The 27,126-nt window shown below is 36.0% G+C and overlaps 1 protein-coding gene and 1 long non-coding RNA gene across 5 annotated transcripts in view; both read left to right on the forward strand.

Moving 5' to 3' along the window:
- Positions 1-27,126, forward strand: part of gabra2b (gamma-aminobutyric acid type A receptor subunit alpha2b) — a 57,168-nt gene continuing 30,042 nt past the window's right edge. Inside the window, exons 1-3 of one of the 4 annotated variants that reach the window (XM_028459584.1) lie at positions 1-412; positions 1,024-1,111; positions 8,527-8,633. In XM_028459584.1, the coding sequence (XP_028315385.1) occupies positions 1,041-1,111; positions 8,527-8,633 (178 nt within the window). In that variant the 5' untranslated portion in view covers positions 1-412; positions 1,024-1,040. The remainder of the gene's footprint in view (positions 413-1,023; positions 1,112-8,526; positions 8,634-27,126) is intronic. The other 3 variants (XM_028459581.1, XM_028459583.1, XM_028459585.1) reach the window with 3 other exon arrangements.
- On the forward strand, positions 13,215-14,987 carry LOC114471048 (uncharacterized). Its single transcript, XR_003674940.1, has 3 exons — positions 13,215-13,269; positions 14,070-14,232; positions 14,354-14,987. It is a non-coding gene; the product is annotated as an uncharacterized LOC114471048 (long non-coding RNA).

A 27,126-nucleotide genomic window follows, 5' to 3' on the forward strand; every position in this document is an offset into this window, starting at 1 on the left:
GACGAGGGAGACGGAGATATGTGCTTCATGCTTATCACGATTCACATCGAGCCTGTTCCATCTGAGGAAAGGATGCTGAACAGGCCAGTGTGAAGAATCAACACCCACTGCTTCCCCTTTTATTTTTTCCTTTTATTTATTTTTTAGCTGCGTCTCTTTCCCCTGCGCCCCGCTGAAGGAATTTCAATTAGCTGCGTTTAAAAAAAGAAAGAAAGAAAAACAACAAAAACATTTGTGTGCAGGGAGCATTAAGCAGCATGACATCCGATGCATTTCGGGTGCATTCCTGCAGCTGGATTGGACAATGATTTGTTCTTCATGACAGAACCGGAGGAGATCAACGCGGTGAATCGCCTTTAACTTTCAGACGCATCTTCGACGATTCCGGCTGCAGCAGGTGAGGTGAGCCCTGGTGTTCATGTTTCTCTGCTGTCACACACAAAGACCGCGAGTCCGTGACGGGATTATTTGGGCCATGATTGTAGAGGAGCTGCTGTTTAAAGAAGAAGAAGAAGTAGAAGCTCCATCCTTCATCCTGATTCCCCACTGTTAAAAAAAAAAAAATGGACATTTTTTTTTGGATGGAGTGGCCCCTCCAGCACTGAGCGCCTTTTTTCTTTTTTCTCTCTCTCTCTCTCACTACCGTGTGTGTGTGTGTGTGTGTGTGTGTGTGTGTGTGTGTGTGCGTGCGTCTTAATCTGATCATTTTGGAAACGTTATAATGTTCAAAGTGTGAAGTCGTGGGACGTGACAGTGGATACTAATTACCGTCAATGGCTTTCTCTGCTGCTGCTTCCTCCATCCATCCATCCATCCATCCATCCATCCATCTATCTATTTATTTATTTATTTATTTACCCCAAGCTGGAGGGAATCCCCCCAAAATCAGGGATCCTCACAAACTGCCTTCCTCACAAGATCCTGTGTGTGTGTGATGTGGATGAGTCAAACGCATCATCGTTAATTTCCTCCTTCTGCCTTTTTTTTTTGGTGCGCGTGCATGTGTCCGTGTGCGCGTGTGAGTAGGTGTTGAAGCAGCCATGTGGAGCAGAGACAGCACTCCTCTACCCATCATCTGCCTGCTGGTGCTCACAGCTCTCTGGAAAACCAGGTGAGTGAATGGGACACACACACACACACACACACACACACACACACACACACACACACACACACACACACACACACACACACACACACACACACACACACACAGGGCTGAGGATCACTCACTTTGTCTTTAGGGACCAACTGAAGAACCCTGTTTCCCTAGTTTAAATATCAGCTGTACACAGGAGGGGAGGCAGTACCAGTGTGGCCATGAAAAATATCTGGGGGGTTTGAAGGTAATTATCCTTCATTGGTGGTGGCATGTTTAGCGTTTACAACAATTCCCTTTGGTCCTGTATTGTTGACCAGATGACATCCTTCAAGGACATTGTAGCAATTAATTAATGAACAGTCTCCTCGTTTAAATAAATCTTGCAGCTCTAATCATTTCTAAACGGGCATGTCAGAGGCAACCCCTCTGCTCTGTTGGTTTTTTTTTTTTTTTCTTACAGAGACCTTCTGTTACATCTGAGGACATCACACATTATCACATCAGGTGTGAAGGTGTCTTTTTAATATAGGCCAGGGTGACGGATCAGGTCATTCAGTATCTCACCCTGAGGGACAGCCGACAAAGCCACTGTATGAAAGCAGGAGACACCATTAAATGAGGCTGCAGGGCCTCATTGGTCCTAAACACTTGTCTCAGACAGCCATACTGGCTGTGATCATGTGACGTATTTCCCCCTCACAGAGACAATTTGTTGTGCAACCAGGGGCGTATCACCACATTTTGGGCCCTGGGTACAAACCATCTTGTTGGGCCCCTACTGTAAGTTATGTAGACTTTTTTTCCACCCGAAAACTATAGCCTACTTGTATTCTTGCATTATTATGTAATCTTTCTTATTTCTTCACAACAACCTAATGATTAATATCCATTGCTTGTATTTTATAAATCTGTGCTGCTATATTTTTTGTGGTTTATTGAATAATGTGGTATTGAGGAAATGTTGCTAATGGATCCTATATTTTTACTGTGCGGCTCGTAAAAGTACATTAGTCCTATTACTATATTTATCTGGTTAATAAAAGGTAAATACAGTATATAATGATTAGAATCATGGGGACAATCGAGCCACCTATTTAATACTTGGTGGCAGCAAAATTTAGACTTCAAATCATTTTTCAAAATAGTTGTATTTCCAATTAAGATTGGAGGTGCAAAAGGAATTATCCAGCATTTAAATGCGCGAGAGTGCGCATAGTTAATTTCAGTCGAAATAATATATTGCCTAAAAAAGATGTGTGTTTTAAAGCTCATCTCTGAAGAATTGAGTTGTTGCTTTCTCACATTTGACCTTCTCTCCCTCTCCTTTCTTTCCTTATGTTTTTTGCAACCTGGTTTTCCTTTCTTGAGAAAAGACAAGGTTTCCTGCTGCTGTCTATCTCCTGCACCTTGTGAGAGCCACAGTTCAGACTACCTGCCACAGCATGCAGCAGAAGCACTTGCGGGTCGTACCATTTGCACTGTTTTAAAGGGGGTGGCCTGAAGCGGCATGAATAATTGTTTTTAGTGCAAAACTGTGCTTAACAACCAGCGTATTTTCACACAGAGCCCTTTCCATTCCAATATAAATAATCTAAAAATGTTTCAAATGCATTTTTGTACATATACATATATATATATAGTATATATATATATATATATATATATATATATATATATATATATATATATATAAAGACTTATGAGCCCATCCGCCGCCTTGGACCCTAGGTATACTAAGCACCCTTTAACCCCCCCATTCCGACGCCCATGTGTGCAACATTACTGGGTGACTGGGGCACAGTGGTGGAGTGGATTTTCCAATAATCGAAGGGTTGGGGGTTCAATTCCCGCTGTAGCCAAGTCATTGTTATTGTGTCCTCCTTTGGCAAGGCACTTCATCCACATTGCCTAGTATGAATGCGGTGTGTGAGTGAATGTTTGTGGTGCGATGGCGCACAATGGCAGCCTTACCTCTGTTAGTCTACCCCAGGGCAGCTGTGGCTACAGTAGTAGCTTACCACCACTGTGTGTGAAGTGAAAGAATAATGCACATCAATGTAAAGTGTTGAGTGTCTATGAAAAAGCGCTATATAAAATCCAATGCATTATTATTATCACACATTTTACATTTTTATGTTTGTTTGTTGATGTTGAGCTGTTATTATTATTATTACACCATTTTTTTTGGCAAGGAAGTTCATTGTATCAAACAATTCCATCTTATTTATTTAGGTTAAGAAACATAAAACACCAAAGTCAGGACTTGAAAAAACGTGCACACCCATTCTCAGCATAATCCTTTTCTAATGAAATGTGCACCCTATACTTCGCGAGGATCAAAGAACCATAATCAAATCAAAGCAACAGCAGTTCCTTCTGTCGGTGGGATTGCCTTCCTCCAAAGACTTGATGAATTATTCAAACAGTGGATATATGTTGAATGCATGTTTAGTTGCTGGTTTATGTGGCACTGGCTTTCTGTGCACAATTGGGATCATTACTTTAATGAAGACTTTTCTCAACAAATCTCATTTATGTAAACCCTACTTTTCCCTTGATATGATTGAGAAGTATGAGATGGTGACTATGTGATCCAGACTTTCAATAAATACTCTTGTGTATGTAATTAGGAGAAAAGTAAAAATTTACAAAAGGCAAAGAATACTGAATTACTTTAAGTATTTTAATGAATGCGGTTTGTTTACTAGTGAATACAAGGGTTATTCTTTTATATTGATGTGGCTCAGACATTTATTTATTTTTAAATCCATAACAGCTGCTTGTGACTCCTCTCCTCTTCGCTGTGTTTGGTATAAAATTATTGTTTGTGTAAATTGATAGACTTTGTTGTTCAGGAGTTGTGCTTATATTTCGATTGAGAAAGCATGAGTACATTTAAAAAGCAAATAGATATTCTTGAAACCTTTTCAAGTGATTAAAAAAAAAAAAAAATGACATAGCAGGATTGAAGTTGAGAACAGTTTCCATTCACTTGTCTAAGAATCTTTGTTGACGCTGAATAGACAATTATTGTTGAAGTTGTTTGTGATTTGATATGTGAAAAAAAAACAGAAAATGTTTGTTAAAGTTAGATATTCTATCCTTTCACATTCCTACTTCTGGCTTTTTGAATATCCTGCACGACCAGAATTGGTCTACCGTAGGGTGTGTTTACCACCCAATAAATATAGGCAGTGGCTATCCGTACGGTTGCCGCATCAATATACTGTCAATCTATCCGTATGCAGCGCCCTTCATTGGCCAGTTTAGGTCACGTGACTAAGACTAAACCTAACCCTAACCCTAAAAAGTGTTGCGATATAAGGTTATAACAACCTAACCCTAACATGCTACGTACGTGTACATCGGTAAACGTACCAATAGCACCGGGGGTTGTCCGTACGGCAACCGTACAAATTGACACTTTCATAAATATAAACGGTTTCACTACCCACACATCTATTTTTGAAGCCTGAGCTCTCTCTCTCTCTCTCTCTCTCTCTCTCTCTCTCTCTCTCTCTCTCTCTCTCTCTCTTTCTGTTTCTTTCTCTCTTGGACAGAGTGTGTTGTAATTGTAATGGACAGGGACAGGAGGTTGGCAGGCATGGAAGGCACAGCCGTCCCTGTTGTCTTGACAGTAAAAAAAACACTTGATTAAGAATGTTATTCATCCCCTAGTATTCAACAAGTTATATTTCTGATCGAGTCTATTTATTAAAAAATAAAATCAGTTTAAAGTCTTTAAATATGTTTATTATATACAGAAAAAGTATAGTGTAAATCCGGCCCATTAGCGCATCAAATTCGGCTCGCTTGGGAAAAGTTAAAGTGATAGGAAAAAACATGAAACATTTATTAAATTACCAACTAACTCAGTTGTAAAAATCTCAGCCCCTCCAAATACAAAAAAATAAAAATAAAATCCATAATATTTGCAAAGCTCAGTTTTCCAGTTCTTATGTCACATGACGGCAGTCATTTTTGAATCTCAAATTGTTGAAAGAACTCTCACTGGCAAATCTTCCTGAAATTATTCCACGAAATTTCCCCAAATTCCCAAACTCAGAGAAATTTAGGTGAAAATACTGCCGGGACTGATATACTTACATACTTTATAATTTATATATAATTTATACGTGAAAGCGCAAACCAGGGCACATTAATAGTGAATTTGCTAATTTTCCACGTCAAATCTGCCGCCCACTTAAGCTCATACTGCTCCGTATTTGGCCACTGAACTAAATTTAGTTTGACCTCCCTTGTGTAAAGCATCATTAGTCTTGCAGATTTTACATAAAACCCCAGTAAAATCGATTACAATGATAGCTGCTGCACAGCAATGGTCGGGGCCAGGCAATTTTAGCAGAGTGTAGGAAGATGAGAAAAAGGTGGCATTGTAATGTGCATTTTATATCAGTTGAGGGTTGAAAGCACTGGCTCAATCTCAATGAGTTAATTAGCAAGAAACAATTCTATGGTATACATGTTTAAAGCCTCTTTTTTGCTTATTATAGGAATTGCAATGATTAGTCAATAAATCAACAAGGCAAACATTATTATTTCATAACTATTACACGATGGAACGTCTATGTCGCTGAGCTGATTAGCACATGGAAATGTCACCTGTAGCTTCATTAATTGACTAAGCCAGTCACCTGTGTGCAAGACAGCAGCTGTTAGCGTTTAAAGGCAGATTTGTAAACAGCTGTTCAAATTCAGTTATAAAGACTAAAATCCAAAAATAGGCAAATTGCATCTAGACAGTATGAAGATGCTAGCTATGTGTTTTTAACAATCAATTGTTGGCTGCAAAAGTTAAAAAAAAAAAAAAAAAAATGTTTTAAAATGTCATTTTTGCATTGACTCCATGTTAGCATGACAGCAAAATTAAAAAATGATGTAAAAATGAAAGACAAGAATTGATATTGGACTAACATGACTATAATGACTAAAATAGGGATGTAACGATTCACTCAACTCCCGATACGATTCGATTCACGATACTGGGTTCACGATACGATTCTCTCACTATTTATTTTACAAAATGGGACGGTAGACAAATTTTTTTGGGGGAAAAAAACTAGACAATACGGTACTATTTTCTTTTTATTTTTCATTGTCAAAAGAATTCCTTGATAAACTATTCAAAACAATGCAATTTAACTAAAAATAAATCTTGAATGAAATAAATAAAGGAATAATACAAATGAAAATGAAGCCTATTAATTTAAATTCTGGTTCTATAATAAACAATGCAAAACTGCATAATAGTTATTTTTCTTTTTAAAAGTGCAACTGAAAATGTATTTTGTGCCTTAACAATTGGACTTTAAAAAAAAAAAAAAAAACGTGATTGCAATGATTTACGTCATATTTGTTTGGACCAGCAGAGGGCGCTGGTAATACAGTGGTCGGTTGGCATGCAGCTATCTTTCAGTGAAGAAGAGAAGCTATGCTAGCAGACAGAGCTAATAAAAAAACGTGACTTTTACAGATATTCAAGTAATATTACCAATATTCTTTCGGTGCTAAAGGGGTAATGAATCATTTATTAACATATTTTAGAGTAGAAGGTGGCCAGAAAGAAAGTATTAGCAGACTCCGCCCGCCGCCTACACTTGTGGTTAGCGCCCTCTGCTGGTTAAAAAAAGTACCGCGATTCAATTTTCAGAAAAATCGATATCAACCGTGATTCCTATGAATCGATTTTTAACTGCCTTACGATTAATCGTTACATTCTACTCTAAAATGTCCTTTTTCTTTAAAGAACAATGAGAATGTATATAGCAAGCATTTGCAAGTATATATATTTACAAAATTGTTGAATTATTTTTTGATAATCTCCAAAATCTGTGTGGATCGTTTGTGTAGGACAGTCTGAAGATGTGCTGTTGCAAATTTGGTGTCAGTTGTGTAAAAAACGTGGGATGTGATAGGTTCCATAAGTTTGAAGGGTGATTCACTTCATAATTTGCAGTAGGTTTGAATGTACTAAAGTTTTAGTGTTGGGGCTACATTTTGGTGAAAGTTGTAAATCTGTAGCAAACTTTAGAGGCTTACTGTAGCGCTACAGTTAAGACTATTGGCCTGTTATTGCAGCTGAGACAATCTGGGATGGGACTGGACTTTTGTGCAGAATTTGGTTATTGCTCGTGGCTGGGAAGTTTTTTCCATCATATCTTTTTCAATGTAGTTTATTTGTTGTTAAGCATGTCTGGTGCAGCTATCTTCATCTCGATAGGTTATATGATTTTCTAATTAACTTTCCTCCATGATTTGTCAAAAAGTTATTCTTTTAAGTCAGAAAAGGCACGTTTAGTTTACTTTATACTTTGAATTTGTGTAAATTACAAAGTTATAGGCTAGGGTTTCCGGCTTGGGGATCAACATTGTTAGCTGCTCTAGCTAGTAACTATACCTAGCAGTGTTAGCATAATTGGTTAGCATAAAATATTTGCTGCTGACTTTAGGGGAAAAATATTATCTTTGACCTTAAGAAAGTGAAAATCTATCACAAAACACTCAAAGATCACTGACAGTTTTAACAAACCAGCAAGCAGTTAGCAAGCTAATGTTAGCCCCTGTGACCTCACATTGACAGACAATGTGATGTAATGTTTGACGTTATCTCTTAAATAATTTGTGTCCTACATTCTAGGGGATATTCGTTGCTTTCTATCTAACAGGAAATGCATACTTTGAATTTGTATGACTTACAGGGTTATAGGTTATTTGGGGAATCAACATCGTTAGCTGTTTTAGCTCGTAAATATTTCTAGCAGCGTTAGCATTATGGGTTGAGCCTGACTTTAGGGGGAAAAAAATATGTAACTTTTGACGTTATCTTTTAAGTAAACTTCTGTCTTTGACAAGTGTTGGAACAATTATACATATTTCTGTCAGAGAGGAGGAATAAGTAGGCTTCATTAATCCAACCTGTTCAGTGATGCTAATTATATTCATGTGTTGAAAACACACAAACAAAAAAAGGGCCATATGTTAAAAATGATAAATATTTAATTCACATTGACAGCTTGAAGTAAAATAGGCCCTTCACCTGAAGCTGGTACACTAGAGTTTTCAACAGTGGTGATTAGGCTTGGCTTTAATGTAGGACCTTCTCTGAATGTATTTATAATGAATCTCTGCTCTGATTACATTTGCATATTCAGTTATGATTTGGCTCAAAGATCAGATGGCTCGCCAATGTTCTGCTTGAAAATGGGTCATCCATGTGAAGAAAAAAAACAATGTCTGTGTGAGCGTACATTAGGGATCACTGCTAGATAATAATCATCCTATCCATAAAATTAGGACTGATACAAAAACCAAATGTATATATATATATATATATATATATATATTTTAAGTTAAACATATTCCTGTGTGTAACATCTGGTTGTCATGTTGTGTCTTCTAACTAGATCAGTGAATGCAGATTCTGCATCTGAAGCCACTATCACCATGTTCACGCGCATGCTGGACAGCTTGCTGGATGGATATGACAACCGTCTGCGGCCTGGTCTGGGAGGTGAGAACATTTAATTTACTCTCGCTCTGTTTTTACGTTAATCAAACAACACAGGTCCAGTTCCTGTAATCCATATAAATTACTCATTATAAAATGGCATGTGTTTCCATTCTAACAGTCACATCTGAAGTGAAAACACTTCATTTAACATCGGCTGTTCTGAAAAACTGGTCACTTTTAAATGACGCCTGTGGACTACGTCAGATAATGAGGAACACACAGCTTAGAAGCTTTTAATAACACTAAAGAGTTGCTTTGATGTTGCGTTTAGTGTGTAGATATTATTTAGCAAAGTAAAAGAAAGAGAGATGAGTGTCTTGTGACAAATACTAAAGATAATTCAGAGGCTACCTCTGCTGGTATCTTTGAGCTCTCAAAACCAGTAGTTGTTTATGTTCACATCTACAGAATTGTGTTGATTTTATTCTTGGTGTTCCATTTATTGGAAATGAAATGTGAAAAGCAAGAACATTTGCTCAGGAAGGTTGTCATTCACCAGCCTTGACATAGTTTTTTTATCCTGATAATAAAAATTTAAAATTCAATAACAGCTTGCAATAAAAGTTCTTCTACCTCATCGAAAAATGAATATACAGCACTAGCCTATAGTTAATAAATATGATATAATATACCTATAATTTTAATGGCTTAATAACTGTAAACACGCTGGCCCCTTGTCGTGATTTGGGATCTGTGGGCGGTTTTGAAGTTCATTTCTCATGTTTTTTAGTTGTGTTTTTTAGATGCTTTTGTAGTTCTTGGATTAGTGCTGCCTCTTGTTGTTTAGAGGTTGTTGGTTCTAATCTAGTCGGGGCTCCTTGTTCAATTGGGATTTACCTCTCTTGTGAGTCTGGCTTTAGTAATGATTTAGTTTATGGTTGGCCGTGTTCTGATAGTTCTTAGTTTTAATTTTGCCTTGGTTTGTATTGGTGTTTTGTCTCTGTTATCACTCAGTTTTATGCATTTGGTACTTCGCATTAGTGTTTACTCAAGACCACACTATTCGATACTAAGACTGTTCAAAATTGCATACTATCGTAATACTCATACTAAGTCTGTTGTCAAAATGAGTATGTAGTACATCCCAATTAGATAGTATGGAAAGATTCAGTACACGAGAAATAAACGGGTATATACTATATCAGGAAATTATTGAAGTATGCACGGTGGGCACACTAGTCTTACTACTACTTAACCGCCCTGTGATGCATTGCGATCGGAACGTAAAATAGACCTGGGACTGGCTTCAAGCTAAAGGGCAAACATTATTTTCAAAATAAAAGCATCTCTTCTTGTCTTTCATTCCTTTTTTAACCGTTTTGTAAATAGGGCTCTTGTTTTGAAGTTAACAGGAAGTTTGTCTGTAACACAATAGCGGGTCTCCGAAGTGTCGGCATGAAATGTGTTTTTCCGTGAGTTTTATGGATCAAATGACCACACGTTGATATTCTACTTGGTCAATTTCTCGCTTAAAATGTTTTCTGAACTTTCAAAGGTGGCGAATTAGCTGAGATATTTAGCCTCAGTGTGCTTCAGGTTTTGTCGTAGGTTCGAAATGCATCTTGGGGAACTTGGAAGTATATTTCAGTGGGATGGATCGCCATCCTAATCCTCCTAATCATCATGATAATATATAGTAGACTGTATATACTCATTGAGTTTGTAGTGTTTTTCAAACAGCCACTGTCTTGTCAATATGTTAATGTGAGAGATTGAGTACGGGGTAGTCCCTGTCTTACCTCATGTTTCCACTCAGATGTTTTTCATCACCTAATTACTTACCCCAGTAACGAGTGGCTGAGCTCTGAGTGAATTCAGCTGCTTTGTCTTTTTCTCCTCTGTTTCCCTCACCCAGTCACTCTCTGTTCTCTGCTTCCCTGGCGTTTGCTTTGCACTTTGTTGGCTTTTGCATATTAAATGGTTTGTGCTTGAACTCCCCTCCTCCCTCTTTCTGCAAAAGGGTCTTCCTCATCAACTAACTCTTGAACTCACTCCTCCATGACGTCTTTGTACTGTATCACAGCGAGGGGGCTATGGTGGCGCATGTATACTTGCGTTGTGTTTCAGTTCAGAGGCTGATAGTTCATTGATGTGCGAGTGTTTGTGTGAATGATTGAAAACGATTAAAAAATGTGAAATGCTTTTTCAGATTACTCAGGTTGTGATGAAGCACAATATAAACAACATTTGTCACTCCTCGGTCCGTTTATTATTTTACAATACTTGCTTCCTGTACTTGCTGCTGTCAAGTAAAATTCAAATTCAAAGCAGGAAGCACTGATTTCATGAATATGAAATTGACTAATGAAAAAGAAGCATCTTACTGTATTATGTATTCCAACCAGCAGTCTACTATATCTGCTTTTCCTGCTCAGGGTCACCAGGCACCATTGCAGTTTATTCTGGGTCAGCAGTCCATCACAGGGAGACAGACAGAGTGAAAGACACTGAGAGAGAGAGACAGGAGGACACATACTATCTCATATTGTTAATTTAGAGACTATACAATCAACCAGACACGCATGTTTCTGGACTTTGATTGATTGATCGATTTAATTGATTGGTGTATTTATCTCAAGCTTTAAACCAATATAAAGCAATCATGATTCACTTAAAAAAAATAGCCCCAGCAATGTTTGAGGAGGGGCAGAAGAAAGCTTGTCTAGTCCTGCCCCTACTTTCAAGCTATTTCACAAAGAACAAAAGAAATCTTGCATTTGCGCAAATGCATGTACGGTATATACATATATATAAATAAATACACAACAAAATAAACACAACTATAACCAAAAAAAGCATCCATAGGCCTACCTATGTACATAACATCCACATGTCCATACTAGCAATTTTGCCTAAAAAAAAAAAAAATCTCCGATTTTTTAAAGAAAAATTTGAGTTTCGATTCGTTTTTCGATTTTTTTTTTTCTAATGCACTTGAAAATGACTGCAGACATAAGATATATTGTCAGAAGTGCAACTTTATTTCTCGGATTGTCCTCAAGAGTTAAAATGCATAGAACAATTCCAAAATAAAAAGTAAATGAGGTTCTGTCATTCAACAATTTCAAGCTTTAATAAAAATTTGAACATGCCTGTGGCACACATATAGCCTACTCAAAGGGTAAACACATGTAAACAAAGAGGGGGCTGGCTCACATCGGAACGCAAAAAAGTCCAAAAAAACTGTGGTGGGAAAAAAAAAAAAGAGGTTTGCACTCTCTGATGGCTCTATCTATCCATAACATCTATTAGTTGCACTAATATACAAGAAAAGCAGCTCCAGGGATGAGCTGCCTGATCTGTACAATTGATATATAGTACACACATGTAGAGCCATAAGCCTCATAACAAAAGATGTAATTTTAAAAAAAATTAAATCGATTTTTTGCCAAGCACTAGTCCATACCCATAAGATTCTAGTCTTTCTGCTGATCTACGGTAATAAGATTTGCTTATAAAAAAAAAATAAATTTCTTTATGTTGTTACTAGGGCTGGGCGATATGGACCAAAACTCATATCTCAATATTTTTTCTCAAAATGGCGATATACGATATAAATCATGATCATTTTAATTCAAATGAAGTTTCACCAGAAAGACAATTCAGAGTTAATTTTGCTGATACAAAATACGACTGTGCGATTTTGGAAAATAATCTAATTGCGATTTTTTTTCCTCAATATTGCGATTGCTTAATATGCGATTATTTTTTCAAGCGCATCTTGTCATGTATTTTTCAATGAACACAAGCAATAAATCAATCTGTTTAATAATAAACAATTTCAGATTTATTTAAACTTTAAAAAAATATAAAATATAAATTTTAAAGCACAGATTACAACAATAAAGCAAACAAATCTGTGGCTTTACCTCTTCAACATATCTAATTAATTTCACATTTCATGAAACATATAAACTTGTGGACTGCACTTTTTAAACACTCTGATTTTTACAGGACAGTACAAGACAGGACAAGAAAAAAATAAAAATTGCAGCCTTTGCGATTAGAAAATCGCCTTTTATGATATCGCGATATATCGCAAATGCAATTAATCGTTCAGCCCTAATACAAAATGCCACACAGGCACATATATTAGCAAACAACTACACAATATGTGTCACTTTTGGCTTTTTCACCTCTAAGAGACAGCACGTGTCAGTGAGTTCTGTAGTGTGGCTAGTTTAGAGGAAGGTCTGGGTTAGTGCACAATCAGCAATCCATCTAACTGAGCTTTTCATGCCGTGACTCCTAAAATTAGTAATTTAATACAAAATAACATACAAATATATTTTGATGTAGGCGATATTTTAATTTTCTCTATCGCCAAAATAGAAAACTTGATTTATGTTGAATCTCGATATATCGCCCAGCTCTAGTTGTTTCAACTTTGAAGTTTAATATTAAGACTGTTCCAATGAGATACTCCACAAACGAGAGGGGTCCAGCTGCAGCTTCTCCACACTCAGCTCCTCCATGCTCAGCTCCGGAAGCTAACCCTCCATATATGGGCTCCTGCACAGCCGCTCTTCTCCTAAAGGTGGCAGTAATGCAACATTTTGGGTGCCAAATGCCTTTAACAACCAAAGAAGAAGATGAAGCTACTCTTCTTCAGATCCGTTGCATTTCTGAGAACATGGTAGGTTAAGAGTTTTTTACGTGACTAGATCGATAAAATTATTAATCCTTGACACTTGCAGTGTACTGACTGGCTTAGGTCATTGATCCCTACAGCTGTATGACTGTACAATAAAAAAGTCTGGGACATTGTACTAAATATGTAAATAGATCTATCTATCTATCTATCTATCTATCTATCTATCTATCTATCTATCTATCTATCTATCTATCTATCTATCTATCTATCTATCTATCTATCTATCTATCTATCTATCTATCTATCTATTATTAGTTTCTTCAGATGATCTGTCAGTGTAAAATGCAATAATTACACTAGCACAAAGCATTTTTTATATTTATAAGGCCAAGGTAACGTGGCTTAGTTTTTTTTCAAGTAGATGAAATGGAAAATCTTTCTATCATTTGTCATGACATTGAATTTAGTCGCAAGGGTTAATTTTGATACCATTAAATTGTAATAACAGTCGTAATCGAGTGCGTATTTATAATAATGGTTTCACAGTTTACCAGCAAATATAAAAATCTGTAATTTCATTTATTGTTGTATTTGTGTGTCCATTAAAAAAGGATGGCATGGTTGGTCTTATTTAGCAGAGGTTTGTCGTAATGTAAATTAATACTTAATGCGTTTTAAATGTAGATTTGAAGGTTTTGTGTTGATTGTTACACAAAAAATATTCTCTTTCCAAATCTTTTGTTTTCTCTCTTTATGTGTTAGTATAGAATTAAAGCAACTTTTTCCAAAGGAACCAATTTAACTCACTGATGCTTAATGTTTTAAATGTTTTTATTTTTCAGATGCATGTTTCTTTTTTTGTCAGCAACCTGAAACCTGAGGTGAGCTGCTGCACAACGTGCTGCGAGCAGTATCACTGCTCCATTTGTCCTAAACTGAAGTCATTTAAGCTTTAGAAGTTGATGAACTCTGATGCACATGTAAAAAATACAATAGCATTTAAAGGTAAGATCTGATATCAATGCTGATTAAAAGAAAATGCTCCTATTAGTTATACAAGTTATTTTTGTCCTTGTTTTATTCTTTCTCTGTAGTAATCATTTTATTTTACTTCTATTTGTTTTAGATATGTTCATTTGCTGTTGCACTTTACAGTGCAGACAGAGATGTGGGTCATATGGAAGTACACCTCAAGATGTGCTGCCGAGCCCAATGCCTACCTACCTCTACTGAACCTATCCTAGTCACTCCTTCTCCTTCCCAACCTGCTTCAACAGCTGCATCAGCACCAGTTCCCCCCACTCTTTCACCTAAAGTATGATCTAAAATGGTCAAATGTCGTCACTGTAGCCTCTTATTATTCCAAAAAAATGTTCCTACACATATCCAAAAGAAACACACAACACCATCACCTCCAGGAGGAACCCGGTAGACTACGCTCCTCTCATCATCAATGGTGACCTGGTGGAGAAAGTATCGTCCTTCAGGTTCCTGGGTGTTCACATCCAGGAGGTGCTTTCCTGGGCCACCATCAGACCCATCCTCTCTGACCCCTCCCACCCTGCTCCCCTTAGAAGGAGATACAGATCAATCAAAGCTCCACCTCCAGAATGGCAAACAGTTTGTATCCCTGGGCCATGAGAACCCTGAACAAAAAATAACCTTTTTCCTCCCATGACTCAAACTACATGTGCAATAATCCACATCAAAGTGCAATACACTGTGCCATATTTATTTATCTCCTAACTGGTCACTTTATATTTTTATATTGTGTGTATAGTAATGTATATAGTTTGCTGAGTAGTTCTTTAGTATTATATATTTATACGTCTTTCCTTTTCCAGTATTTTATTTAAATGTGTGTTTTATGTGATTCTTAAAGAGCAACTTATTGTCATTGTACATACTGTATGTACAATGACAATAAAAGCTTCTATTCTAAAAGGGAGTTTTTTTTCTCCACTGTAGCCGATGCTTGTTTATGTGGAATTGTTGTTGTTTATTCTTAATTTTATATTTTGTTATGAGCACTGTGATGTGACTTTTTCTTTTAGTTGGCTTTTTATAAATAAAGTTGAATTGAAATTAAATTAAATAAAGACACAAAACAGATGTCTTCCTTAAGTTTCATCATGTTTACAGCCCATTGTTTAATATTGTTTTGTGTTGATCTTACATAACTTAATTTGGACTTTTTTTTACATTACTAAATATTGCCTTTTGTCAACCACTTATTTGTGTTTTTAGTTAGCAAATTATGATCCATATTACTTACTTATAACTTAAACAATACTGGTTTTAATACTTCTTTAGAACAAAATTGTTGAAGGATTTTTGTAACATTTATTGTTAGTGCTCGCCATGGTTAGTTTTAGTGGTTCAAATGTAAATGTATTTGTATCTGGCATTGTATACTTATTAGATCAATAACAGTATGCCTATTCACAACTGTAACAAAATGTACATTTTTGTGTATTTTACTGATGTCGTTAATATTGGATTTATGGTATATATAGCAATAACTATATTCCTTGAGGTTTCCTTTCACTAGCACTGAGCTATAAGCTGTACAATATACAGTGATTATAAAGCCATGTGATTCTGCATATGGTTAATTACTTCTAGTGTAATGTTAATGCAGATGTGCATAAATTATGAGCACGAGACGCCATCCTAGTAAAACCTTAAAATTGAAATTTTTTTTAAAAAAAATAACTGAATACGTAAAACATTAACACAAATTTTCTGTCTAACGTAAAGCCACGTCTTGAAAGTTTTGATATTGTTTCATAAAACAATTAGCTCTGGACAGTAAGAATTTCTTTAATCTCAAAAAATTATATATATATATAAAGATACTATACATAACTGTGACACAGTTATAAAATGGACTTAATGAAATACTTTTCCTTTACCATGTGTTGCACTTCAGTTTTGTAGTTCTGTAGGTTTAAGGTATTCACAATGCTGTGAATCTTTAAACATTGAATTTATCCTACATTTATCCCCGTTTTAAGGTTAAAACAAAGAGGTTGTGATCGGACTGCAGCACAAATACAACAATAGTGTCTCTAAAGGAAATCCAAACGATCGAAATCATTCACGGAAATGCTGATCAATTTATATGTTGTTGATGAGGTGCATTATACTTTGTTTTTTTCAATGCAACACTGCTGAGGAATTCGGTTAACAAAAGTATTAAAACGCAGAGAAACCTTCCGGAAATGCCTAGCCAACATGGCTATGCTATCGGTTTTATTTTGTATTTTATTCATCATTTCCTGATGTCTCTTCCGGAGCTGAGCGTGGAGGTTCTGCAGCTGGACCCTCTTGCCACAAACTGAGATGCACATGCTTTTCAAAGTTGCCCGGAGTGTTCTTTTACTAAAGTTCAATTCCCCCTGCAAATTTCCCCGTGTCAACCTGAAAAAAAATCACAGTTCAATTTTTGGCAGTGTTCTGTATTTAGCTTTATGCATAATTTGAGATGTTTTAAACAATGAAATCCATAAACTTAATTAATTTAGACTTTAGAAAAAGCAGGTTTGTAGGATATAATGCATGATTTATGATCCTTATTAATAATTTTTTGCAAAATACACTTTAATATGTTACTTTATATGTGTTTAGGTGTACAAACTGGAGCGTGAGAGGGAATCCCATGCAGAACATGGGGGTCTAAATGCCCAATTGAATGCCATGAAATTGCATTTTGTTTTGGTTTTTTAAGGAAATGTACTGGGTATTTAGTTTTAGTGCATATTCCAGCCTCTGCTATACTGTGGTTGTACATGATGAAGCATATATGATTAGGAGGCAGTGGCTCAGGTGATACAGCAGAATGTCTTTTAAACAGAAGGTTGGGCCTCCGATTTTCCATTTCAAAGTTTTTCAAAATATCCACGTTCTAGAATTTTACCGGTCTCCGTGTCACGTCACGTTACACTTTTCTGTTTCCTGTCTGTTTCATCATCTTTCCCTATTTATAGACGACTTTACTGGCTATTAAACTTCCTAAAATTGTAGAAAACATTCTAAATGGGCTTAATAAGTCAACTACTGTTAATTAATTTTACATTTGACGTGCTTCAGATGATTTACAAAATCGGGATGGTTTGCTTGAAATCACACAAGCTTACATCACAATAGCATCGATAGCCACACTGCTAGATCCTCAATACCATAGAAAAGCATCACATGGTCCCAAAACATTATTTGTGAAACCTTTAGTTATTGCCAATGGAATTTGACTTATTGTTTTGTTTGTCACAATTTCTATACATTCAGTCTTCCATTTTCCAGTGAAAAATACCATATAAATACGTGATATTATCCCAAAACAATATACATGCATGTGAGGCATTTCCGTGTCATGTTGGGGCCCCAAATTTAAATAAAAAGAGAAAGTCAGGAACAGGTCAGATTGCTTTTTCCATTTCACATTCATTATTTCATCATTTCGGATATATTATTGTCATACTAATTATGTTTAACTCTTGTGGTAGATGTGACACCTATCCTGGATTGGGATCGATTATAATTGTTATTGTGGAATTGGTATTTAATTACATTCATGATGTTATTATAATTGTAATCTAAATTGGAAAAAACTGTGTTGCTATTGTAATTGAGTTCAGATAAATGCCTTTCTAATTGTAATTGGCATGGAAATTCTATAAAAACTGTCATTTACAGTGTAATTAAATGCAAAACTGGGGAACCATGTTACCTATGTTATATGTGGCTTACATATAGTTTACAATTATTAAAATATGTTTCTTATTAAGTTTACTTCTCAATTCTCGAGGATCATTTTACCATAAAAAAAAAAAATCGAGGGGAATATTGACACAAAAAAGGCTCAGACACCCACACCAAAAATATTAATACCAATATTTTCATGGATTAGGAAGCCTAATAAAGGAACCAAGAGATGAAAAACAAATTAGATGATAGACAATATTTTTTGTGTATTTTACAGCTGATTTAAGACCTGGGTCAAAACCACAAGAGAGAGGTTAATTTTTTTTGGTTTATTTATTAAAGGCTCAGTAATTGTTATTACCATAATTGTAATTGAACATGGGTAATTGGAGACATAATGGTATTTTTAAAATGTAATTGACACCAACCCTGCATCTATCACATTTTTTCCTGAATTAATTTCTGGTTCATCATTAGTATTGCTATATGAGGAGTAAATCAACTCATTTGTTAAGTTATCAATTGAAAGATCATTCTTACGATCCAGCATAATCATGCGATAACCTTCATACAGCACATTTTACCAGTGGTGCATTGGTGCTAGAACTACTAGCCTTTCCTCAGCATCAGAGAGGCAGCATCGCAGGCAGCATCGCAATTTAAGAAACCTTCTATAAACGTGAGAGGCTTTCATATTTCTCTCACGGCACTGCAGAATTTTTATTTTTTATTTTGAAAAGAATTACATTTTTTTGTGCACAGTGCTTCTCTTCTCCTCTTCACCCCTTCTATTATTCTCCATGTTTGGCATCTCATTTCCAGCTGGCCCACTCACCCCAAAGCTGAGCTCCTCCCTCAGGATTTGATGCCATTTGAAATTCAAATTCCTCAGGCCATCAACCGAGTCCAGGAGCTGCCATATGGGGAACAGACCTCCTTTAGCTTTGCAGCGCGCAGCCTGTTTAACTGGACCCTCTGTAGTTCTGCTGCCAGCTTATTTACTGCAGTGGACAGGCAACATATTTATGCAGCGTTACTACCCTTTAAATGAGGCAATGACCGTGATGTCAGTTAAAAAGGATATTTATTCTATTTCTCTTATATAGTTTTTTGAGTATACTGTATCTAGACAAGAGAGAGCATTCAAGCAAATCAGCAGTCTGAAATGAAAGCACTTAAATAAAACATTGAAAGTAACATAACCTAAATGAGCTCAAATGTTCTACAGAACCACAAGAACATACGTATATTTTTATCAGATTTTTATCCCAGAGGAAGCCAAAGCCCGCACCACTCTACGTGATTCCCACGATGCTTCCATTAACGTACGAAGGAGCCAAAGCGCGGTTCTTGGCCTCGGTCTGGGAGAGAAAAAGCATAAAATGACATCAGATGTAATTTTCCACATAGTAGACACATTAGATTTGTATGTCTCATCTGTGGGAAGAAAACATGTTAACGCTTCACTGGACTAGTTTATAACACATTTATAAAGACTGTAAAAGAACCTCATCACAGCTGCAAGAGTGTGTGCATTCATACATACTGTATAGTCAGGGACAAAAAGCCAGTCCCTTTGACAGTTTTCATGGTTCAAGTAGTGAGCCACGAAAAGAGAGCAAAAAAAAAGAAAAAAGGAGGGTTGGATCCCTGTGCTTCTAATGCACTGTATGAATCATCAAACATTCAGTCATTTCTTAGAAGCAGGGTTACGCATTTGCAATAACAGTACATACAGTACAGCACGTAGAACTACATTAATTTACCCTCATTGTGATCAAACTTGGTGGCAAAAGAACCTCAATTTCTTCCCAAAAAAACTGTTAGAACCTAAAATGTGTCTAATCAAATCTTTCTATAAATAATCCCACATACAACATACTGATCAGACGTTATATAATGCTGAGGAGCTGCTGTTGAATGAAAAGATAGAAATGATGAATCTGGGGCAGAAGTTTTCAAGATGAACCCACGTGTTCCCTTGAGGCTACTTGAGTGTTTTCAAGGAGGGGGAAAAAAACGATGAAAACAACTGCAATTATTTCGACAACTAATGAATTATTGTGTGATTTAGTTTTCACTTCATTGATGGCAAACACAACAAAACATTCATAATCATATAGACTTCCAGAAGGAGACGTCTATTGATTTTCACCAGCAGAAATGTGACTTTTTCCTCATATAGTAGATTTATTGGACCATTCATTAACTAACATTATGTTTTCCACAGCTTTAATCCTACAATGAGATTTCCTCTACCTAAATGTGTCAAGGCCTCTTTAAAAATGCAGCAATTGCTCTGTTTCAATTGCACTGATGCTGGTTCCCAAGAGTGAATCCAGAAAGCGCGTTTGCTTCTGCATCATCATTAATGTGAATATGGCATCCCTCCTCTGTTCACATTCACACTTTCTTCTTCTACTTCTAATTTGTTTTCCACATAAAATAATGTGTCATGCCTCCACGAGTAAGTGCTCAGAGCGTTACCTCCTGTTACCATGGAGAGACTTAAAAGACAGCGCGAAGCCACCGGTTTCATGTCAAGACCATTTGATCAGCCTCCATCCTGCTACTGGTTGCACCAGCTAACAAGACTAATTGAGAGGAAATAATGATGTTTTGATGACAATAGCTGCCTGGTCAAACTAAATAACTTTGCAAAGGTTAATAATGCAGACTCCAAAATAGAAGACTTGGTTCTGTTTCCAAATCCTGTTGTCATTTACTTCCAAAAAAAACATTTTTATTCTGTTCAGCATCCTGCCATCCTGATCAGGACAAGTGAAAAGAGAACAAATAGATCATAAGTCAATTTTTCAACTTTTCTTCTAAGATGTTTCTGTTGCTTTTTGCGTTCAAGAATAAAAGCTAATAACTCCTTTTCCCAATTGAAACATTTAAGCAGTCCTACTCTCCCTGCTGCCTGTCATTTGAGCTTTAATCATTTTGCTTTTCATTTTTTTACAAATAGAAATCTACAACCTACATTTATATTGTTAAAAACTTCTTTATGTGTAGCACAGAAACAAAAATGTATCTACAGTACTACACTGTAATGAGATGAATCAAAAACGGGATTTTTTTTACACTTTGTTGCTTCATTGTCTTTGTTCATTGTTCTCTCTCTCTCTCTCTCTCTCTCTCTCTCTCTCTCTCTCTCTCTCTCTCTCTCTCTCTCTCTCTCTCTGTGATACTGTGTCATCATGTGGTTGGATTCTTGTTGCTGTTTTCTAAACAATGACCTTCATGGAAGTTGGTCCCTGCTGGATGTCAAAATGTCTACCGAGACACATTAGCCACTAAAAATAAAAAAGCTCAAAAAAAAAAAAAACACTACAATGTGAGATTTATGATTGGCTGAATCGTATGTATTTTGTGTGCAATATTTCTCAATTAGTCTTGTTTTTCCTTCTTTCTTTTAAAAAATAATGTGTTCCTTTACAGGTTGTATTGTGACAAAACTCTTTTTGAAAGTTTCCTAAAGATATTAAGTGCAAAATGGCCAAAAGTTTACTTTTTGTTCTTGCTCTTTGTGCCATAGCTCAAACTGGCAAGAGTTTCTTTGACATTTGGGTCGTTGCATAGAAGAATGCACTGGCAGGTTGTGTCTTATACCAATTAAATATGGTTCAGCACACCCATCTGCACTAAATGACTCAGATTTTATTAAAAGCACACGCGTTTATGTTCCTGCAGAGTAAATGAACTTTAGGTGTTGTCCTTGTTCTCATAAATATGTATTCTCATGTCCTTTGGCATTAAGTGATATTTTTTAAAGATGTAAATTCCCCTCAGGGATGTGCTTTTTTTATGAGTTTGCTACAGCAAAAATATGTAGCCACTTTAGCTGGTGAATTTGCTTCACTACTATAATGCAAATAGGCTTGAGCTGTAAATATATTGAGGATTACCTTATTTTTATCTGTTGTTTTGATAGGCTGCCGTACTGGGCGACTCTTTCTCTGCATTCAGCACGGATGATAAATCGAGTGAAACAGGCGACCTTCAGAGGTCATTTATAGTCTGTGGAGAATTAAAAAGAACAGAATCTGCTGCATTTGGAATAAATGTCTAAAATCTACAATAACACATTATATAAATAAACAACAAAGCTTTGAATATCAAGAGTGTAAAACAAAAGTTACATGCAAGAAAAAGAGAACAAAGAATTATGAAACTGACGAGGAGATGGTGGGACTGGGTGTAATGTGGATACAACAGCTTTGACATGTTCTCCCTGAAGGACACCCCTTTGACTCTGTAAAAGGTTTTCACATGCCAACATGTCGGTGGAAAGTATAAGTGTTCAGGCACGTTTTACCCAACACTTACATCATTAGGTTCATATACGACATATACATTAGTGCAACGTCATCTCTAGACTTGTGTTTGTACGTGGTTGCAGGAGGACAATGGAGAACAAGCCTGAAAACATGGGTGACACTTTAACGGGCAATTTTTGCTATAAAACACAAAGAGCAGGTTAACCTGTGTGTCAAATAAACTGGTCCCATTTCTAACTAATGACGGCGCGCAAATGCCCAGACTATAGCTGTAGGTCTGGGCATTATATTGAGATTCAAGATATATCAAGATTTATATTTTGACAATTTAGAAAATTACAATATCACTAAAAACTATTTTTAATAGCCTATTTTGTAATAAAACACTGTCCTTTATAAGACAAAAAGTTGCACATATTGTGCAGCTGTTTGTTAATAAATGTGCCCATGTGGCATTTTGTATCAGAAAATTTAACTGGGTTAAATTGTCTTTCTGGTAAGACTTTATTGAGTTAAAAATATGGAGATTTTTATTGTATATCGCCATTTTGAGGAAAAAATATCAAGATATGAGTTTTGGTCCATAAAGCCCAGCCCTATATGGCTGTGTTCAAAATGGCACACTCCATACTATGCTCTACAAACCCACTGAGTATATACTGTCTACTATATTGTAAAAGTATGTTTAGGATAATTAGGATGATGAACATTCTCACTGAAGTATACTTCCAATTTTCTCAAGATACATTTCGAATCTCCGACAAAAACCTGAGGCACACTGAGGCTAAATATCTCAGTTGATTCGCCACATTTGAAGGTTCTGAAAACATTTTAAGTGAGAAAGTGAACAAGTAGATTATCACCATGTGATCATTTGATCCAAAACTCATAGAAACACATTTCATGCCGACACTTCAGAGATTTTCAGAGACCTGCCATTGTGCTATGGACAAAACTTTTGGTTAACATAAAAAAAGAGCCCTATTTACAAAAGGGTTAAAAACTAATAGAGGACAAGAAGAGATGCTTTTGTTTTGAAAAGGGGATGTTTGAGTTTTAGTTTGAAGCCAGTTCCAGGACGATTTTACGTTCTGCTCGCAATGTATTGTCACGGCAAATTTGCGGTTGACCTCATTTGGAGACATGATTTATGCTCTGGTTGAATGATGGAGTCCAGTCGAGATAGATGATTTTATAAAGAAAGATTTAATATAAAACGAAATAAAAAAAGGAGTAAAAAAAAAAGAAGCTTCCATCCTGTAAGAATGAAAGACGGCCCCCAACAAGTATGGTTAAAAGGCTCCTGGTAGAGCAAAAAGCAACAAACAGTTTCACAGCTTAAGCTTGTACCCAAGGTGCCCTTATATACCCGGCTACTGCCTTTTAAATGTGCAAGCCCTACCAAACACCTTCTGTCAATAAATGGACCACATATAAGAGAAGACTCACACTTGAAGTTGAACTCATTCACTTTTTTGTGTGATGGGTGCAGAATGCAGATATTTCCTGTGTATTATATTAAACATGTAGCCTTTATAAATTAAAGACACATGACACAATATCATCAGCACAGGCTCGAGTCAAATATCTGCAGACATGCTTGAATAATAATCACAGGTTCAGTTTTTTTTTTTTTGTAATAATGAATTCAAGATTTTTTGTCCGTTTTTATTCAATAGTGTGCTGCCTGATTTGAAAATGGCTGTGAAACCTAATAATAAGTCGGAGGGGAACTGGATGCAATTGGTCTGGCAATTATTCTAAGCAATTAACATTTTTTAAATATTAATTCAGATGATCACTCATAACTGTGCTTTGTAATTTTGCCCCATTGCTCTTATTCATTCAAACCAATCTAGACACTGGATACAAAACGAGGCAAGTAAACCATGTTTTGTGGCGGTGTAAAAACATAGTTACTGTATAGGTAGCACAAGATAAAGGAATCAATGTGAATCGATTCAGTATTAAGATGCATCATAGCCATGTGCGTTTTGTCGGTTCATGACAGGAAGCAATCTACGCTGGCAAAACAAGCTGTTTAAACTAGATAAATAAATACACTGTAATGGAGACTGTAAGAAATATGATCAATTTGCACAAAGCAGTCTCACATACCTTGACCTAGTTTACATATAAATATACATTGACCTGTTTATCTCATCAAATAGATTGGACCTATTACCTTGGAGTTTGCCATTCTCTCTTGATTTGTTACTGTATGAACAGGAGAGTCCGTTTACAGTGAGAAACATGGTTGTTTTGTCTCTTTGTGAATTAGCGACTAATATTTATTCTATTGACTTGTATCTTCACATTCACATTTCATTTGTTTTGCAAATATTGAGCGTGAAAGAATAATAAGGACACAAAAGAGGTTGGGGTGGCTAAAAATTGCTTCTTAGAGCAGTTTAGGATGAAAAACAATCAACCCTTCTCTTGCACTGTAAAACCTGGACAACATCACCAACCGCTTCTCTAATTTGTCTTGTTCATGGGATGTAAATGGTGGCTTACCTCGCCACTCTACTTTTTGAGTAATGATCTCTTTGATTGTACGTTGGATGTGGATTTTCTGTGTCGAGTAGAGTGTGTAGTAAAACCTGAAAGCTTTTTGAATTGGCCAAGCATGAGAGATTGAGTCTCAGTAATTATTGAAAGAGAAAGAGTGTAGAGAAAGCAAATGGACCCGATGCATCAGCGCGGATGCGTTCGCATACAATCACTTGAATAGGAAACATATAAAGCTTTGCTCTTCCTATCTGTCGCATCAGTGTGAGCATTTAGGACAAATTTTACACGCTTTGAATCAGAGCTGACACGTTTGCTTTGGTTCAATACATTTATTCTTGCAAGTGCAGCCAATGTGTTTAGTTTGTATAGGTGTGCTGAGCTGGAACAACACAGTATAGTTCCACCTGAATAATAATGAGGAGCAAATGCGAAGTGAAAGAAAATGCCGGCAAATTTGTAAATTGCATTGTGGTATTAAAATGCCCTTTGTAAATGTTTTAGTGCCTATTTATATCTTGGTATATTATTTGCTATTCTAGAGCATGGTGGATATTCTCTCATCCAGGTCTTATTAGACCTAGAAAAGTGAGAAAGACGCGCTTATAGTTTTCTTATAAGATCCATTTTGAAATAATTAAAGACGTAATTCTATTTCATCCATCTATCCATCAATCCATTGTAATTGAAAAATATAATTGACCCAACCCTGAGTGCGTAATTGTTAAATTTGGAGTTAGAGATCATTAGGTATGCTGTATAAAACTCTATAACTCCCTGCTGGCCCAAAGGTGTGTTATTACAAATATTAGTTATTGTAATATCAGAGTTGAGAGTGAAGTATTTTGCCATTCCTTCCTGTTATTGAGTGGCAGTAGGTTTTATAAATGAGTCTGATTGGTAATTGCAGCAGGACTCTTTTTTAATTAAATTAGACTTAAAACAGACTGCTGACTGGTCAGAGGGTCAGCAAATGCTGAGGCAGTAGTTCTGTTAATGGTACAGTTTGATGCATAATAAAGTGGCTGTTTTAACTGCTACGAGCAACATTTTTAATTACCAGTAGTATAAATCAATAGTTAAGTTTTTTTTTTTTTAAAGTCATTAATCCAGGGCTACTAACGTTTTAAAAAAAAAAAAAACACACAGAGGATTTTAATAAATTTGATTGGTTAAATGTTTTTCCCAGTATTGTGTTGGTTTGTGGAGATGGACAATAGTTTGTTTACATGTTGTGCAAAGATGACTAAAGGTCAAGAGATTTTGGATTAAGTATATGATTTCCTGCATTCTGGTGGATTTGTGGGTGGTCTGTGCAATAAATACCTAAAGGTGTTTATTTACCTTTATATGGGTCATATAGGTTATATAGGTTGATTTGTAGGGCTTTCAGGTCAACCTGAGCTAAACATTCAATTAGAAAACTACTGTTGTGGTTAAATGACTGCATATGTACCACAATATAAGCTTCAGATAGGTAGGTTCATTGTTTGATTAGAAAATATAAAATAAAATTGTTAAAATTACTGAATGATTTATGTTCAGCCAAAAATAAATAAATAAATACATTTGTCAGGTGATGGACATTCTTAATTTAAAGCAGAAAACAATGCAGAATTGAAAAATATCAAGTTAAGTATACAGCCTTTTAATTTGAAATGGTCATGTTGGTTTAATTACTTTCTACTCTCAGACACACAACAATTCTATAGCAAAAATAATCTGTATTTCCATAAAAATCTGTATTTACACAAAATTCTTACCCATTTTAATGATGTTACTAGTCCAACAGAAAAAGTTTTAATCCACAGAAAGTGCTCTTCATTGGCCTGTTTAATATTAGGATTGATATTGTGTTTTATTTCCCCCATTTATTTCCTTAAATATATCATTTATAAAATTAAACAATATTTACACTAAACTACATACATAGACTATCATATCCTGGTTTCATGTGAACCACTAAGAAAGGAAAGAAAACAAAAATTTACCCTAAACTTACTACACTTTAAGCTATTTCTTCTCCTGCAGATCACAGTCTGAATTCTTCTTCTTCTGTTGACCGCGACAGGCAAAAACCAAATTATGTTGTGTGAAAAAATTGGATGTGTGTGATGTCTTGATGTGATGTGCGTGAGAAACCTCCAAAATGCATGTGCCTCACAGCGAAAGCTGTACCTCAGCACACTCTGTCAAAGCCACCTCCATTTTACCCAGTTTATTGTTTTTAGGTAGAGACGGGGCTAGTCTAACATGCTGGGTGCTTATCAGCAGGTTACTTTTACAGCCCTGACAGAGTGCAGGTTTCGCAGGGGAAACCAAATTGTTGAAGCAGTAACACAATCATATACAGGTCTATTGTATAATTCATTAAAAAAAAACACTGCTTATTTTATGACAG

Source organism: Gouania willdenowi, chromosome 10 (genome assembly GCF_900634775.1).
Source record: "Gouania willdenowi chromosome 10, fGouWil2.1, whole genome shotgun sequence".
Classification (NCBI taxonomy): Eukaryota; Metazoa; Chordata; class Actinopteri; order Blenniiformes; family Gobiesocidae; genus Gouania; species Gouania willdenowi.